The sequence below is a fragment of the Schistocerca gregaria genome, chromosome 4 (assembly GCF_023897955.1).
Source record: "Schistocerca gregaria isolate iqSchGreg1 chromosome 4, iqSchGreg1.2, whole genome shotgun sequence".
In the NCBI taxonomy this organism is placed as follows: domain Eukaryota; kingdom Metazoa; phylum Arthropoda; class Insecta; order Orthoptera; family Acrididae; genus Schistocerca; species Schistocerca gregaria.
In genome coordinates, this window is record NC_064923.1 from 258,538,127 (window position 1) to 258,556,589 (window position 18,463).

At 37.9% G+C, this 18,463-nt stretch overlaps 1 protein-coding gene across 1 annotated transcript in view; it reads left to right on the forward strand.

Annotated features, from left to right (window-relative positions):
* Nucleotides 1-6,140, forward strand: part of LOC126268093 (calcium-activated chloride channel regulator 3A-1-like) — a 137,880-nt gene extending 131,740 nt beyond the window's left edge. Inside the window, exon 12 of the mRNA XM_049973602.1 lies at nucleotides 3,442-6,140. Coding sequence (XP_049829559.1) covers nucleotides 3,442-4,100 — 659 coding nt within the window. The 3' untranslated portion in view covers nucleotides 4,101-6,140. The remainder of the gene's footprint in view (nucleotides 1-3,441) is intronic.
* Nucleotides 6,141-18,463: the final 12,323 nt, after the last annotated feature.

Below are 18,463 nucleotides of genomic sequence, written 5' to 3' on the forward strand. Positions count from 1 at the left end.
ATGCCATTTCCACCTGGCGCCTCAGTTGGACCAGCATTCATGCTGGACGTGCAGACCGCGTGAGACGACGCTCCATCCAGTCCCAAACATGCTCAATGGGGGACAGATCCGGAGATCTTGCTGGCCAGGGTAGTTGACTTACACCTTCTAGAGCACGTTGGGTGGCACAGGATACATGCGGACGTGCATTGTCCTGTTGGAACAGCAAGTTCCCTTGCCGGTCTAGGAATGGTAGAACGATGGGTTCGATGACGGTTTGGATGTACCGTGCACTATTCAGTGTCCCCTTGACGATCACCAGAGGTGTACGGCCAGTGTAGGAGATCGCTCCCCACACCATGATGCCGGGTGTTGGCCCTGTGTGCCTCGGTCGTATGCAGTCCTGATTGTGGCGCTCACCTGCACGGCGCCAAACACGCATACGACCATCATTGGCACCAAGGCAGAAGCGATTCTCATCGCTGAAGACGACACGTCTCCATTCGTCCTCCATTCACGCCTGTCGCGACACCACTGGAGGCGGGCTGCACGATGTTGGGGCGTGAGCGGAAGACGGCCTAACGGTGTGCGGGACCGTAGCCCAGCTTCATGGAGACGGTTGTGAATGGTCCTCGCCGATACCCCAGGAGCAACAGTGTCCCTAATTTGCTGGGAAGTGGCGGTGCGGTCCCCTACGGCACTGCATAGGATCCTACGGTCTTGGCGTGCATCCGTGCGTCGCTGTGGTCCGGTCCCAGGTCGACGGGCACCTGCACCTTCCGCCGACCACTGGCGACAACATCGATGTACTGTGGAGCCCTCACGCCCCACGTGTTGAGCAATTCGGCGGTACATCCACCCGGCCTCCCGCATGCCCACTATACGCCCTCACTCAAAGTCCGTCAACTGCACATATGGTTCACGTCCACGCTGTCGCGGCATGCTACCAGTGTTAAAGACTGCGATGGAGCTCCGTATGCCACGGCAAACTGGCTGACACTGACGGCGGCGGTGCACAAATGCTGCGCAGCTAGCGTCATTCGACGGCCAACACCGCGGTTCCTGGTGTGTCCGCTGTGCCGTGCGTGTGATCATTGCTTGTACAGCCCTCTCGCAGTGTCCGGAGCAAGTATGGTGGGTCTGACACACCGGTGTCAATGTGTTCTTTTTTCCATTTCCAGGAGTGTATTTCATATATAAAAGTTGTAGCTGCTGTCATGGCAGATATTCCTTTCCTAAAACCTTGCCACAAGTTGCTGAGTTGATCACATTTCTTTAAATATGCCTCTACTTGTTTTAATATTACTTTCTCAAGTTACTTAAAAAATTCTGAAGTTAATGATATTGGTCTGCAGTTTTTTGTGAGAGTTTTAATTCCTTCCTTATATGCTGATAGAAATTCAGTAATTTTCAAGAGATAAGGGAATTCTACATGGCAGAGGACAGTATTTATTAGGTATAAGGGGCTTCATTTGTTCCCTTCTGCATCGCTTTAGCAACTTATGTAAAATATTATCCCAGCTGCAAGACATTTTAGCTTTAAGTTTTGTGATGATTCTAGGAAATTGCTCTCAGTAATACCATGGATGAAAAAAATTGGCTATTGTTGATAACATAAAAATTGGGCACTCAGTCACATACTTAATTTGTAACAGTTTTGCTGAACTCTTGTATACATTTCTCACAAGCTTCTGTTGTGCATTTATTATTTCATCAATTTATTTTAACTTCATGCTATTGTGTTCACAAAACTGCTTTTCCACACACTTTTTATACATTATTTTCCAGACTGTATCACTAATACAGCTGAAGGTGCTGATTCAACAGGCATACATCTTAGCTCTAATGTTAGTCAAAGGGTCTCTGTATTTCCTAATGAATAGTTCCTGTTTTGTTAAAAAATGTTGTAATTTAGTATCTTGAAACTATGTGTGGCTCTCACACATCACAAACTTGTGTCCATTTTAGAGTGTAATATACAGGGTGTTTCAAAAAGAATATATGTATTACAAAGTATTATTTTGTCCAAATTATCAACTGCTGCACCTCGGCTTGGCTATTGGAGAAACATATACATAGTCTAGTTCATATTAATAGCCATTAGATGTCAATTGTCTTCTGTTTTGCTTGGTAACCTTCATATGGTTAAAATGGCTACTCTGCACCAGAAATCATTTTGTGTTCTCAAGTTTATGAAGTGCAATTTTGTGATTACAATGCAAAGATGTTTCAGGTTGAGGTAGCAAATTGATCCTCTGAATGGGTGGGACATTCACAGATGGTATCAACAGTTTCTAGATACTGGATGTATATGTAAAGTAAAGAGTCCTGGCCGCCCTAATGTTCCTGAAGAAAATGTTGCATGAATTCAAACTGCTTCAAATATAGTCCTTCAAAATCAATTCATCATGCCAGTCAGGAGTTACAACAGCCTACAACAACAATTTGGCATGTTTTGATTGATGTGTCAGTTGGTTATGAAGCCATACAAATTACAGCTGTTACAAGCTCTGCCTTCTGATGACAAATGCAAACATGTGGCATTTTGTAATGAGATTCTTGATGCTATTGACAGTGATAACACTTTCACACAACACATTGTGTTCAATGGTGAAGTGACTTTCCATGTTAGTGGTCAGGTAAACAAACACTATGTTCACATTTGGGGCCTACAGAACCCACATGAGCATGTACGGCATTCAGCCAAAGTCGTTGTGTTTTGTGTGATATACCAATCATCTGTTTAAGGCCCATTCTTCTTTGATAGAAACACAGTTAACAATTAGCAGTATCTTGAGTATCTTGTTGTGTTACAAAACTGGTTGTTGTTGAGGCTGCATGAAGACAACTTTATTTTTCAAGATAGGGCACACCCATATCTGAATGAAACTCTACAGAACCATGGGATGGTCATCAAGGAGCTGATGACTCAGCTGGGCTCAGTCACCAGATTTGACACCCGTGGCTTCTTCCTGTGGGGTTTTGTTAAAGAAAACGTTTCTGTACCACCACTTCCACAGAGCTTGGAAGAGTTGAAGAATTAGATCCATACTGCCATAACATCAGTGATGAAGGACATGCTTGCCCGAGTATTGGAGGAATTTGAGTAAAATTTGTTATTGTTTGTGTTGATGATGGAGGACGTATTGAACATCTGTAATCTGAACTTGAGAGGTTTGTAAATATGTGTGTAAAGTTTCATATTCATATGTCTTAAAATTTAATAGATATATGCATTCAAAATATGTATACTCTTTTTGAAACACCCTGTTATGTTCCATCCTTTAAAGGAATGAAATACAGAAACTACATTTATGTTTATTTTATTTCTATCAGTACATTTTCTGTTACTCTTATGTATACCACAATTGTTTCTGCAATTGTAAATCCCTCCATATTTCACTATGTAACTACTGTAAACAATAACTTAATACTATTATTTATTCTTCTTTGTTGTTGCAGTTGACAAATACATCATTAAATATATAAGGATGGAGTCATGTCCTCATATGTTTCAAACCAATTTGTCAGTGTGGACTGCAGAAGTTGTCGCATCAGTTTTGACACATTCTCCTGGAAAACCTGAATGCCTTGCTTTAAATTATACACCCTATCTTTCCCCCAATACTTGTCTCTGTCTTTCTATGTATGCCAAAGTTGAGGCGGGTTTGTCAGGTCCACTGTCAAATGTTGTTCAGATATATTGCCCAACAATAAATGACACTAAAGAAAATTCATCAGTGGAAGAGACGCCATTCTTCCAAGCAAGTGATGCATGTTGTACAGAGGAAAGCACTGTTACTACTATCAGTGATACACCCCGTAGCTCCATTATTCCAGACACTGTCAATGACCAATCATTGTGGCCAAATAAATCAAGAAATGAGACTGGAATCAAAATTCAGGAAACAAGTAACTTTCCATTTGTATCCTTAATAACTGTGCTTGTGATTTTGTTCATTATTATAGGTGGGCTTTTAATATTGAGGAAATGGAACAAACTAAGAAATGTCTGTGTCTCTAATTCTTACAATGTATATCGTGCTAAGTGTAAGCAAAGGAAGTCCCATCTTGTAACATATACATCAGTTGAGTCTGTTTCGCCTGAAGCAACAGATTAGTAAAATATCTGAATTGTACTACTACAAAAATAAACAAAAGTAAATAAAGACTTTTTTGTTCGCAGTCTTCTAGAGATTTTACTATGAATGACTGTTTCTTATAAATTGTAATGGTATGTGTATGGTACAGTACTGAAAGCAATTAACTACATACCTAGAATAATAAAATAATTCTTTATTCCAAGGAATTTTAGCACTGTCATTAAACTGAACTGTGTAATGACTGGGACAATGCATTTAAATAGATTAGGATTAAGAACCTGTTTTTAGAAGTATATGAGAATCATTTCTTAAGTATAGTTATTCTCTTGAAGTAATGTCATAAATTACATTGTCCTCAGAAGCTTTTATTAATTATGGAATGAATATTAATCATGTACAAAACAATCAAAAATTGTATAACTTATATTGGCTTACATTAACAATATTATAAAAAGGATAGATTCTGTTCATCATATAGAGGGGATGAGATTTTGGCCAAAAGGAAAGACACATCCACACAAATTTGACTTACACATGCATAACCACTGTTTCTGACCACTGGAGCCATACTAGGTTGTGACTAAACCTGATTGTGGAGCAGCAATCTGGTGGTGAGGGTAAGGAGGAGGCATGGGGTTGAAATGGAGAACAGCAGGGTGGAATGGGGGAAGGTGTAGTGCTGCATGTGGGAGCATTCAGGGATGTGGTGGGTAGGGCTGCTAAGTGGAGTAAGGGGTGGAGTGAAAGGGGGTAGAGAAGTGGAAAACAACCAATGTGTGAGTTGGTGGAATGGAAGGCTGTGTTGTGTTGGACTGGAGATCAGGGAAGGGGACAGGTAAGGGGAGAACAGGGAATAGCAAAGGTTGAGACAAGGCGAGGTTACGGGAACATTGGATGTATTGCAGGAAGAGTTCCCACCTGCATTTTTTATAAAATGCACAAGTGGGAACTCTCCCAGAAACATAACCTACATTCCTGTAACCTCCTGACCTCATCCTTTGCTACTCCCAGTTCTCCACATACCTATCCCCTTCCATGCTCCCACTCCAATACAACATAGCCTTCCATTCCACCAACACACCCACCAGTCCTTTTCCCTTTCTCTATTTCCCTTTCGCCTCCTCTTTTTACCAAACTTCTCATCCCATCCAGTAAGTCTCTTCTGACCCAGGTTTCTGAGCGACTTTTCTGATCTCTCCCCATTTCCCAAACCTCATCAGTTATTTTCCTTTGCCTCCTTCCTTCTGCTTGAACCTTTCTGCCAGAAGGAGGAGCCACTGGCTCTAAAAGGTTGCAAATTTCAGCACCTTTATGTGTGTTTTTACCTCCTACCACTTGGTGAGTAATTTTTTTTCTATTTAGTTGCTTCATATTTTCAGAAATCTATCCTTTTCATAATAATGTTATTCCAGCCTGGGCTATCCATTGTTTGATTTTGCCTACTGACTTACATTACATTCACAACTGTTTTGTAAATTAATATGCTATCACTTAATAGAAAATGCATAAAAAATAATAGAAAATGCATAAAAATTAATAGAAAATGCGTAAAAATTATGCAGTAATAACTTGTTTTGAGGCTGTGAAGCAGAGTTGAACATTTTTAAAAGCTTTTATACAGTGTAATAACCAGAATAAAAACCAAGAAATAGACTGTTAATGTTAAAAAGTTCTTTCTGTACCTATTTTGTAACCAGTGAAAAGACAGAAAAAGGAAATATTTCCTATGAAACTTCTCTAATGGAAATCAGAGCCCAGAACCTTCAGGGAAAATTTAATATTGTTAATTCATCTTGTTGGCCACTTTGGTATGGTAACCTTCTAATTTCACCATTAAATACTTAAGAGAAAAAGTTAATTAGTTTAAGTTTAGAATGTTTTGAACCATCTTTGATGCTAAACTCACCAGATTCCAGTTGTTTTGTACATCAAAATCGATTAAATTCTGTAGAGTAAGAAAAAAATTTATTGCTGAACGACACTTATTTGAACATTGTAGTTTTAAGATTGACATTATGCAAAGTTCATAATTAAGGTAAGTACCATTTTAAAATAAAATAAAAAGCAAATCAACATTACAACAATTTTATTTTCACATGAAAGCCTGAATCTTAACCTACTTTTCAAAGAAATTTCCACCTATATTATGGCAGTTATTGTGTCCAGTGATCAACTTCTGAGTTTATCATCATAGAAACCTGCTGCAAGTGCATGTGCACAACCTCTAGTACTGTAAGTGTCCTATCAATTTCATACAGAACACGTCTTGAAATATGAGGAAAGGCATGAGATAATGGTAAAGCGAGAGTAGCTCACTTCTTTTTTCAGTGCACACATTTGCGTGTACATCTTTAAATACTCTACACCATTTTCTAACAATTCTGATACTCACTAATCTGTCAATAAATTTCAGTAGCTTTCACATCTCTTGTATATAATAAATGAATAACAGTGCATATTTCACAATTAGAAGCATTTTCTTGTCTTTGCCATTTTAGACACATGTGAATAAACATTCTTGTGAGCAAATGCTAACATAATTGTATCTGTGGATAACCAAACAGCTGAAGATCCTTTGCAAGCATATACAGTAACAGTGACCAAAGGGTGCTAACAGGCTACTTAAAATCCGGGCTTTAAAAATGTGCCTTGTACAGTAGCAGGTTATTATTATTATTATTGCTATTATTATTATTGTTACTTTTGCTACTACTACTACTACTACTACTACTACTACTACTCCCCCCCCCCCCCCTCCACCCAACCCAGATAAGGTTCATTACCCTACCGAGATGGGGTGCTTGCCCGCCACAATGATACAGATAGCCATACCAAAGGTTCAACCACATTAGATGGGTATCTGTGGAGAGGTCAGAACAATATTATATCCTGAAAACGGGTGGCAGCCTTTTCATTGGTTATTGGGATAACAGTCAGTAGATTGACTAATTTGGTCTTGTAACACTAGCCAAGATGGCATTGCTATGTTTTGTTGCAGTAAACTGAAAGTGAGGGGGAACTGCAGCCATTATATTGCCCAGGGACATTCAGCTGTACTGTGGGGTTTAATGATAATCATGAGTAAGATATTCCAGAGGTAAAACAGTCTTCATTCACATCTCCAAATGGATACTACACAGGAGGAATTTGTCATCAGGAGGAACAAAACTGGCATTTTATGGATCTACAGGTACGTGTGGAGTATTAGACCCCTTAAGTTTTATTTTTACTTATTTACACATCAAGTTCTGTAGGACCAAATTGAGGAGCAAATCTCCAAGGTCATGGAACATGTCAGTACATGAAATTACAACTTAAAAGTAATAACAGATAAAAATAAAATGTTTATGAAACGAAAAAAGTCAGTCTGTAAGTTTATGTACACGCAATCAACAATACAACCAGAATCAGCATACTTTTTCAAGGAACTCCTCAACAGAATAGAAAAAGTGACCCACGAGGAAACTCTTCAGTTTCAATTTGAAAGCACATGGATTACTGCTAAGATTTTTTAATTTGAGTGATAGCTTTTTGAAAATGGATGCAGCAATATACTGCACACCTTTCTGCACAAGAGTTAAGGAAGCCTGATACAAATGCAGGTTTTATTTCAGCCAAGTATTTACTGAGTGAATGCTGCTTATTCTTGGGAATAAGCTAATATTGTTAACAAGAAAAGACAGTAAGGAATAAATATATTTCTGCCAAGTATTTACTGAGTGAAAGCTGCTTATTCTTGGGAATAAGCTAATATTGTTAACAAGAAAAGACAGTAAGGAATATATATATATATATATATTGAGAAGCCAGATTGTGAACAGGGGTCAACAAGAGGTTCATGAACTTATACCACTTATTATCTGAACAGCCCATTTCTGAGCCAAAAATATTCTTTTAGAAAGGGAAAAGTTATGCCAAAATATAATACCATATGACATAAGCTAATGAAAGTAAGCGAAGGAGACTAATTTTCGTGTCAAATGACCACTCACTTCAGATACTGTTAGAATAGTAAAAATGGCAGGATTAAGTCTTTGAAAAAGATCCAGAATGTCGGCTTTCATGACAGTTTACTATCTATCTGAACAAATGACTCTGATCACTATGGGACTTAACATCTGGGGTCATCTGTCCCCTAGAACTTAGAACTACTTAAACCCAACTAACCTAAGGACAGCACACGCACCCATGCCCGAGGCAGGATTTGAAGTTGTGACCATAGCAGCAGTGCGGACCCGGACTGAAGCTCCTAGAACCGCTTGGCCACAATAGCTTGCCTATCTGAACACCTAGAAATTTGAACTGTTCTGTTTCACTAATCATATGCCCATTCTGTGAAACTAAAATGTTAGGTTTTGTTGAGTTGTGTGTTAGAAACTGAAAAAACTGAGTCTTACTGTGATTTAGCATTAGTTTATTTTCTACAAGCCATAAACTTAGGTCACAAAGTGCACCATTTGAAACCGGGCCAATGTTGCACACAACATCCTTTACTTTCAAGATAGGGTCATCACCAAACAGAAATATTTTAGAGTTACCCATAATACTAGAGGGCATATCATTTATATAAATAAGGAACAGGAGTGGCCTGATCCCTGGGGCACCCCCCCCCCCCCCCGCCCCCCCAACTGTACCCCACATCACAGCCATTCTCAGCATTGTGGATAATGACCTTTTGCTGTCTGTTGCTAAAGTAAGAGGTGAAACAATTTTGAGCTACTCCTCGTATTCCATAATGGTCCAACTTCTGGAGCAATATTTTGTGATCAAGGCAATCAAATGCGTTTGTTAAATCGAAAAATATGCCTAACATTCGAAACCTTTTGTTGAACCCATCCAGTACCTCACAGAGAAAAGAGAATGTAGCATTTTCAGTTGTCAAACAACTTCTAAATCCAAACTGTACATTTGATAGCAAATCAGGTGATATAAAGTGATCAATTATCCTTACATACACAGCCTTTTCAATAACTTAGCAAACACTAATGGCATAGAAATAGGTCTAACATTGTCTACATTATCATTTTCTCCCTTTTTTATAAAGCAGATTTACTACTGAGTACTATAATCATTCAGGAAACTGACCATTCCTAAAAGAAAAATTACGAATATTGCTAAATACAGGGCTAACATGTGCAGCACAGTACTTTAACAATCTGCAGGGCATTCCATCACATCCATGAGAGTCCGTAGTCTTCAGTGGGCGTTTGTTGTTACTGCATTTGTAGTCTTTAGTCCGAAGACTGGCTTCATGCTGCTCTCCATGCTACTCTATCCTGTGGAAGCCACTCCATCTCTGAATAACTACTGCAACCTATGTCCTTCTGTGTCTGCTTACTGTTTTCATCTCTTGGTCTGCCTCTACGATTTTTCCCTCCAGTACTTAACTGGTGGTTCCTTGATGTCTCAAAATGTGTCCTATCAACCAATCCCTTCTTCTAGAAAGGTTGTGCCACAACTTTTTTCCTTGCCAATTCTGTTCAGTACCTGCTCGTTAGTTACTTGATCTACCCATCTAATCTTCCACATTCTACTGCAGCACCACATTTCAAAACCTTCTATTCTCTTCTTGTCTAAACTTTTTATGGCCATATTTCACATCCATATATGGTTATATTCCAGACAAATACCTTCAGAACAGACTCCCTGACACTTAGATTTATATTCGATGTTAGTGAATTTCCCTTCTTCAAAAACAAATTCTTTGCCATTGCTCGTCTACATTTTATATCCTCTCAGTTTTGGCCATTATCAGTTGTTTTGTTGCTCAAACTGCAAAATTCATCTACTACTTTTAGTTGTTTGTTTCCTAATCTAATACCCTCAGCATCACTTGATTTAATTTGCCTGCATTCCATTATCCTTATTTTGCTTTTGTTGATGTTCATTTTGTATCTTCCTTTCAAGACACTGTTCAACTGCTCTTCCAAGTCCTTTGTTGTCTCTAACAGAATTATAATGTCACTGGCAAACCTCAGTTTTTATTTCTTCTCCTTGGATTTCAGTTCCTACTCCAAATTTTTCTTTGGTTTCCTTTATTGTTCAATGTACAGACTCAGCAACAATGGGGATAGGCTACAGCCCTGTCTTACTCCCTTCTCAACTACTGCCTCCTTTTCATGCTTCTCAGCATGTAACTGCTGTCTGGCTTCTATACAAGTTATTAATAAGCCTTTTGCTCCCTTTATTTTATCCCTGCTACCTTTAGAATTTCAAAGAGAGGATTCCAGTCAACATTGTCAAAAAGTTTTCTTTAAGTCTTCAAATGCTTTAAATGTAGGTTTGCCTTTACTTAACCTATCTTCTAAGATAATTGTGTACTTAGGTAATAGAATTTAATAGAGAAATATATGGGTTAAAATTTGATATAGTGGGAATTACTGACGTGTGTTGGAGAAAAGAACAGGACATCTCATCATCTGATTACACAATGATAAACACAAAATGAAATAGGGGGAATGCAGGAATAGAATATGAATTAGAAAATAGAGATATGTGAAAAGCATAATGAACAGTATAGTGAATTATTTATTGTAGTCAAGATAAACACAAAGCCAACATCCATTACAATACTACAAGTTTATATACATATTAGCTCCACTGATAATGAAGACATTGAAAGAATATATGATGAGATAAAACAAATTATTCAGATAATCATGGGAACATAAATTTTGTTGTAATGGGAGATTAGAATTCTATAGTAGGGAAAGGAGGAGAGAGAGAAATAGCATGAGAACATGGATTGGAGGAATTGAATGGTAGGGGGACACGAATTCTGGAATTTTGCAACGTGCAGGATTTAATCATTGTGAAGTCTTGATTTAACACTCATGAAAGAAGGTTGCATACATGGAAGAAACCTGAAGACATCAGAAGAATTATTAACAGAAACAGGAAAAGAGTACAACACAAGATGAATGGGTAGCTTTGAGAGACTGTGAAGATAGCAGAGTGTCAAACAGGCAAGAAACAACATCTAACTGAAATCCATGGATAATGTATGACACTGCAGCAAAGGCAAAACAGAAATGGCTAGAGGAGAAATGCAAAGCTGTAGAAGCATGCATGACTATGGGAAAGATAGATGCCACTTATGGAAAAATTAAATGGGCTTTTGGACAAAAGAGAAGCACCTGGGAACTGGATAAAGGTAACAAGTAAAGGGTAGAAGGGGAACAGCTCTTCAGCTTCATCCAGATTTGAGATTTATAATATAATTACTTCTCCTCAACAGGAGTAGTCAATACCAGTAATATTTTTTAAATTTTGAACAGGTTAGTATTATCTCAGTGCTTTTCTGAAAAAAATTCATATAATTTTATACACAATGTGTTGTACTTCAAGCTAAAATTTATAAAAAGGAATTACTTTATTTTTGATGTTACAATTGATATATACTATCTCTGAATGTACAGTTAAAATTGTATTTTTAGAAACATTTGAAAATGTGAATTATTTGGCACACTTAAAATTTCTATAATTAATTACGAAATGTGGTACTGTTTACTATCTTTATTTCTGGATTCATTTATGAAATAATAATTGAACAGAAATTTTTGGTCGAGAAAAATTGTAAGCCCTCTGGAATATTGTTATTACTGCAGAGTGAAGTAGAAGTACGCATGTCTCTGATGTGATTGGACGTATTTTTGTATTTTGAGCAAACAATGTATTTTCAGCTTTGTTAATGTGAAAATTCAAAACACTGTATGATATACAGAAATGTGATAAAATATATTAAAATAAAAACAATAGTTCTGCAACAACAATCTTCAAAATTATTTAGATCAGTTCAACCATGAGGACCTAAAATGTGGGAATTTCAGCTTCAAGAATCAGACCTCTAGACAAGAAGAACTGGAGCCAGCTCTACAAGAAAAGATAAGTAAACTAAAAAGTTTATTGTAAATCTTACTCCTCTCAAATCTTCAGAAAATACTTTGCTTATTGTGGACAATAGCTGCAATTAGGACAGAGGGGGAAGATTACAAGTGGGGTATCATCCGTGATTAATTAACTAAGAATAAAGTTTTGTCTGTTGCAGAAAGTGCTTTATGCCATCGATTTTGGAAATTTATATACGAATAAATTTTTGATCACATGAAGAAAATCTGAAGGCTGCCCAACAGAGATGATGTACTACCAGTAATGATGGTCTGGATCGAATGAAAGGGAAGAGGACTCCACATCTACAACGAGGGACATCAGAAAGGAAAGATAAGTACAAACTATTTGTGAAGTTAATTTGTTTGTGGACTTGTGTGCTTGTTAACAAAATGAACAGGGACATAAGCAAAGGTGAGGTAGAAATGAAAGCTGCAGGATCCAGTCACAACATGTTTAAGCCGAGTGAAATTGTAGTCAGTAAAGATACAGTAAAAACTGATATTTTGCAGTTAATTTTGACAAAACTGGAGGAAATGAAAACAGATAACAATAGCAAATTTAGGGTAGTTAATGATTAATTAACTGAAATAAGAACTCTAAAGATCAGAGAGATCAACTTAGTAATCAAGTTCCAGACATAAAAAATGGGTTGTCAGAGGAATTAGAAAGTGTAAATGAAAAAGTTGATGTTTTAGAAAATAAATTTATTGTTTTGGAAAATGAGTTTGTAGCTGAGTCAGCAAAACAACCAAAGAATGATGATGACATGAGAGTTGAACAGAAGGCCATAGTGGAAAAAAAACTAATAAAATATTGCTAGTTTAAACCAAAAAATTTTAGATGTAGAAAACAATATGCAAACTAATGTAACCATTTTAGATCAAAAAATTTCAGCAGTACAGAGAATTTGCATTCACAAACGTCTGTGTGCAAACAATAGTACTGTGTGGTCTAATACTCCTATCAAAAGTTTTCCATCATATAATTTAATAATAATGGATACATTTAAATTTAAGTCATTGGATAATGTATCAGAAGTCCAAGCAAAATTTTAAATAATTTTTTATTGGAAGTTAAAGAGGAGAGACTCAAAAGTGAATTTTTGAATGGCTCTAGAGCACTTGCCCACGAAAGGCAAAGGTCCCAAGTTCGAATCTCGGTCTGGCACACAGTTTTAATCTGCCAGGAAATTTCATATCAGTGCACATTCTGCTGCAGAGTGAAAATCTCATTCAGAAGGCATATTCTAACCTCTGTGTTCCATCTGTCAAATAATCCTGCAGAAAGATATATGAAAGAAATTGGAATATTGTTTAGAACATATTGTAGTAAGAATATACTTGTTGGATAGATTATGTTAGTGATTTTGAAGATGTTATGAAAGCTTACAACATTCTCCAACACGTTTGTCACCAATTGAAATAATATTTAATTGCAGATCAGCTAAATTTATTTCTGAGAATGTTGATTTTCCACCATGTAAAATTCTCTCACTGCAAGAGAGTGAAGAGTGTGTCAGGAAGATGATATACTAAAATGTGACAAAATACACTAATGTAAAAACAAAAGTTCTGCAACAACAATCTTCATCATTATTTAGTTCGATTCAACCATGAGGACCTAAAATGTGGGAATTTCAGATTCAAGAATCGGACCCCTAGACAAGAAAAACTGGAGCCATCTCTACAAGAAAAGATAAGTAAATTAAAAAGTTTATTGTAAATCTTACTCCTCTCAAATCTTCAGAAAAGACTTTGCTTATTGTGGACAATAGCTGGAATTAGGAAGGAGGGGAAAGATTACAGGTTACATAATCAAAGTAGGGGGACAGAGTCTCATCCAGTTGTAGGTCACAGTAGGATGCAGCAGACTTCTAGCAAAGAAACAAAGTGGAAGTCAGTACCAAAACAGTGTAGGAAGAAAGGATCTTGCTGCTGGGTGGTAGCCATGGTAAGGGGGTAGGTCTGATGGTACAGAAAATTTAAGAACAGTATTCCATATCACAAGTATCGTGAAGCCAAATGCTAACCTTAGCCAGGTAACAGAGGACATGGTGAATTAGTGCAAAGATTTTGATGAAGAGGATCAGATTATTGTAGTAGGTGATGAAAGGAACAGCCTTCCTAAGGACAGTAATTAGGGGTGACCTGGATGAAATAGGAGTAGCAACTACACACAAAATGTGAGTTTTGTGGAGATCTTACAGCACTATGACCAGCCATGGGTTAACACTGTTGTGAGCTGTGTGACCACTGAGCTGAGCCAGCTGCTGCTGAGTGCAGAACCTGTTGCTATAATTGGGAGATGGGGATGTATAGACATGTCCTACATCTGAATAGGAGAGGAAAAGGTATGTTGGTTGAACTGTATGAGATTCACATCACACAATGTAGATCACTGTGGTAACTGGTGTCAAGGAGGCACCTTTTTTAGATTCAAATCAGGATTTAGGCATCCTGTTTTGGAAGACGCCAAAAAACCAGAAAAGTGCCACAAAATGCTTAAGAATGAACAGAAAAGAAATATTAGCATATTTCATCAAAATATCAGAGTATTAAGTAATAAAGCAGAAGAGCTTCTTGCCTGTTTGGAAAATTTAGAGCACTCTGAAAATATAGACTCATGTGCCTATCTGAGCACCACATAATTACAAGGTTACATAAGTTACATATTAATGATTACACTCTAGCATCTTACTCATGTAGAACTAATATGGGAAAAGGAAGAGTTGTTACATATATTAAAACAGAGCGAAAGCTCAAAAGCATCGAGACAAGTAGATTTTGTAGTGACTGGCAAATAGAAGTATGTGCTTGTAAACTAATAATGAAAAATAGTTCACTTTTAATTGTAATTATATGTACAGCCCCACGGGGAAATTTTGAATTGTTTATGAGGAATAAGGATTCCTTACTATGCTCCTGTCAACCAGCAGGAATCAGTGAATAATTTGTGGTGATGCCAGTGGGGATTTTCTAAAGGATGCTGACAGAAAAAAGATCTGTAAACTTATCTGGATCCTACAATTTGATCTCGGTAATTAACTTATCAACATGGTTGGATATGGACTCTGCAGTGTTAGCTGCAACAGGCAGAAGATGTGCTTTGTTGGTGCTGCACATTTTAGATTTTGATTGAGTGTTTTTCTTTGGCATGCCAGTGTAAGAAGTGTGCACAGAAACAGCTAAGTGAAAAACTCATGCAATACACATGTTTATTTATATATAAAAGCTGACTTGAGAAATTTCCTTTGCGTGAGACTGCACATATTGGTTTTTAAAGGTCTAGATTAGATTATTTTACTGTTTACACTACTTCTTCATAATCTTTCATTGATTGTATCAATATCCTTTTGTATTGTGAAATTTCGAACATTCATGAGTGCCATGATAAACTCTTACTGTTATTGTCCATTGTAGGCTTAAAGTTAATGTGCTCTTTTAAAATGTTTGAGAACAGTAGGCCTGTCATCATTCAAAACCTATTTTGTAGCAAATCAGTGTTTGAGGCTCACATTTACTGCTAAAGAATACATTATCCCTGAATTTCATTGTCTGTCAACGCAAATAAACGTGCATTTTTGAGAATTTTAGGAAGCTGCCATTGTCCTTTGCATAATCTATGAGCAATGTGTAACATATCAGCATTCATGATTTAGTTACTGTAGCAGATTTTCTGACAAGCATATTGTATTACACCTAGTTTTCCCTTAAACAGGAGTAGTCTTATATATTATCTGTATTTATCATAAATAAACTCTGTTTCCGAGTTTACTGACAACTATAATTAACATCAAAATGTTTTAGGAAACTAGTAATTTTGATCACATGTTTATGTGTTGCCTTAATAGAAATCTCATTTTGTTTATCTGCTTCGATTTTTATAGGGAATCAGCAACCTCTTAGCTCAACAGATTAAAAGATAATAAGCAGACTTAACTTAAAGTTATTTGTTCGCTGCCTTGTAACACATCACACTACCCTAAATGCAGCCCCACTGTGAATGCTGTTCTCAGACATGGATTGAGTTGGTTGCTGTTCATAAGCAGCTGGAAACCACCTTGACTACTATCATACAATTGGTAGCTGCTGTGAATCTGCATGTTTGAAGAGCTTCTGAGGGTTGTGTACCTGCGATACCGGTACCAGAGGTACCTCAAGTACTATCCTTTCTGTGGATCCTGTCTCATCAGCAGAAAGTACAAGATCAGCCATTACTCATCCACTTGATGGCAAGTGGCATGTCAATGGCAGATCTAGGTGTCCTGAACAGGGTCGATGGGGCCCAGGGAGGACTCGGGGTGTTGTACCAATCACCCTTACCAATAAGTTTGAGGTGCTGTCTTTCACAGAAACTGACACAGTGGGACTCTCTTCATGTGTTTTGAGGAAACCTGTTCTGTCCAATGTCAAGAGGAGGCAAATGCAAATGGGTAGGGGTCTAATAATCATCATCAGGTCAAATACATGGTGAATGATGATACCCATTAGGGAATTGACTGCAAGGGACACAGAAAGACACCAGGTGCACTCGGTGTGTATGTCTGGGGCCCTCATTCAATGTGTTGAAAAAGCTATTCCAGCAACCATTGAGGGAAAAAGGTGCAATCAGCTGCAGATTGTGGCTCATGTTGGAACAAATGATGCCTGTCATCTGGGCTCTGATATCATACCTGGGTCATTCCAGCAACTGGCACAGAAGATTGAGAAGACCAGCTGGGGCATGGAATTCCAACAAAGCTCGCAATTTGCAGCAGTTTTGATAATACTGCTTTGCTTCTGAAAAGAGTGGAAGGACTGAACCAGGGACTTCTTGGACTTGTGCCATAAGGTTGAGAACTGTAGGGTCCCCCTAAATAGGTCAATTGTGCACTGCACATCAGTGGCTGCTGCTCAGGTATCTGATTGTGTGTGAGGTGCACACAAGGTTTTTTTGTATTAGGCAACTGTCAATCCAATCCAGACAACAACAGCTATAGGAAACCTGGAAGTATCAGTGTGAGATTGAAAGAAAGGCCTCGCACAGGGGAGAGTATTAAAATCCTTATAGTAACTGCCAAACCGTTTGCAACAAAGTGCAAGAGTTTGAACCAGTCCTAGAAACAGTGAAACTCACATAATACTGGGTACAGATAGCTAACTGAAACCTGAAATTGACAGCAGTGAGAAAATTCGAATGTACATCAAAAGGATAGGCAAATGTGAAATGGAGGTGTATTTGTTGCAGTAGATGAGAAAATCAGATCCACCAAGATAGAAATTGAAGCTACATGTGAGAAAGTTTGGGCAAACCTCAGTATCAGGATTGGGCATAAAATGATAATTGGATCCTTCTATCGTCCTGTCCACCAGACTCATCTCCTGATGTAGCCAAAAACTTTACAGAAAACCTCAGTTCACTTGAACACAAGTTCCCCAATCATACTGTAATCATCAGTGAAGACTTTAATACGGTTAATTGGAAAAATTACAGTTTTGTTAAAGGTGGTGTGAGGAGACATCCTGTGAAATATTAACAAACACCTTCTCGGAAAACAACCTAGAACAGATAGCAATGAAACTCACTCTAATGGAAATATATTGGATCTAATGGCAACAAATAGACCTGATCTCTTTGAGGATGTCCACATCAAAACTGGTATCAAAGACCATGATGTAGTTGTGGCAACAGTGATTTCCAAAGTACAAAGGACAACTAAAACGAGCAGAAAGATGTTCAGTAAACTAGATAAAAAATCAGTAGTGTCATATCTCAGTGGAGGAACCTGAAACTCTCAACACAGGACAAGAGCCTGGAGAAGAAATATGGCTCAAGTTTAAAAGAATAGTTGACCATGTACTGGATAGATATATATCCAGTAGAACATTTCATAAGGGGAGAGATCCTCCATCAAATACAATCACTTCTAAAGAAACAGAGATTAAAATAGGCGTAAAACAAAGTGTAGACCTATAGATGCTGAATGAAACACATCTGGCTGTCAAGAGAGCAACCTGTAATGCCTTCAGTGACTACCGTAGCAGAATATTGTCAAATGATACTGCACAAATCGAAAAGAAATTCTGCTCATATGTAAAGGCTATTAGTGGCACCAAAGTTAGTGTCCAATCCCTAGCGAATGAGACATGTACTGAAACTGTGCATAGCAAAGCAAAAGCTGAAATGTGTAATAATTCCATTTTCAAATGTTCCTTTGCAAAGAAAATTAAGGAGAATTAAAAACTAAATTAAACTCTGCCCTAACAGGCCATGAAGACCCAATGGCACCGCCCGGCCACCATGTCATCCTCAGTCCAAACACATCACTGGATGTAGGCATGGAGGGCATGTGGTCAGCACACTGCCTTCCCGGCTGTATGTCAGTTTATGAGACCAGGGCTGCTATTTCTCAATCGAGTAGCTCCTCAGTTTGCTTCACAAGAGCTGAGTGGATCCCACTTGCCAGCAGCGCTCGGCAGACAGGATGGTCACCCATCCAAGTGCTCACCCAG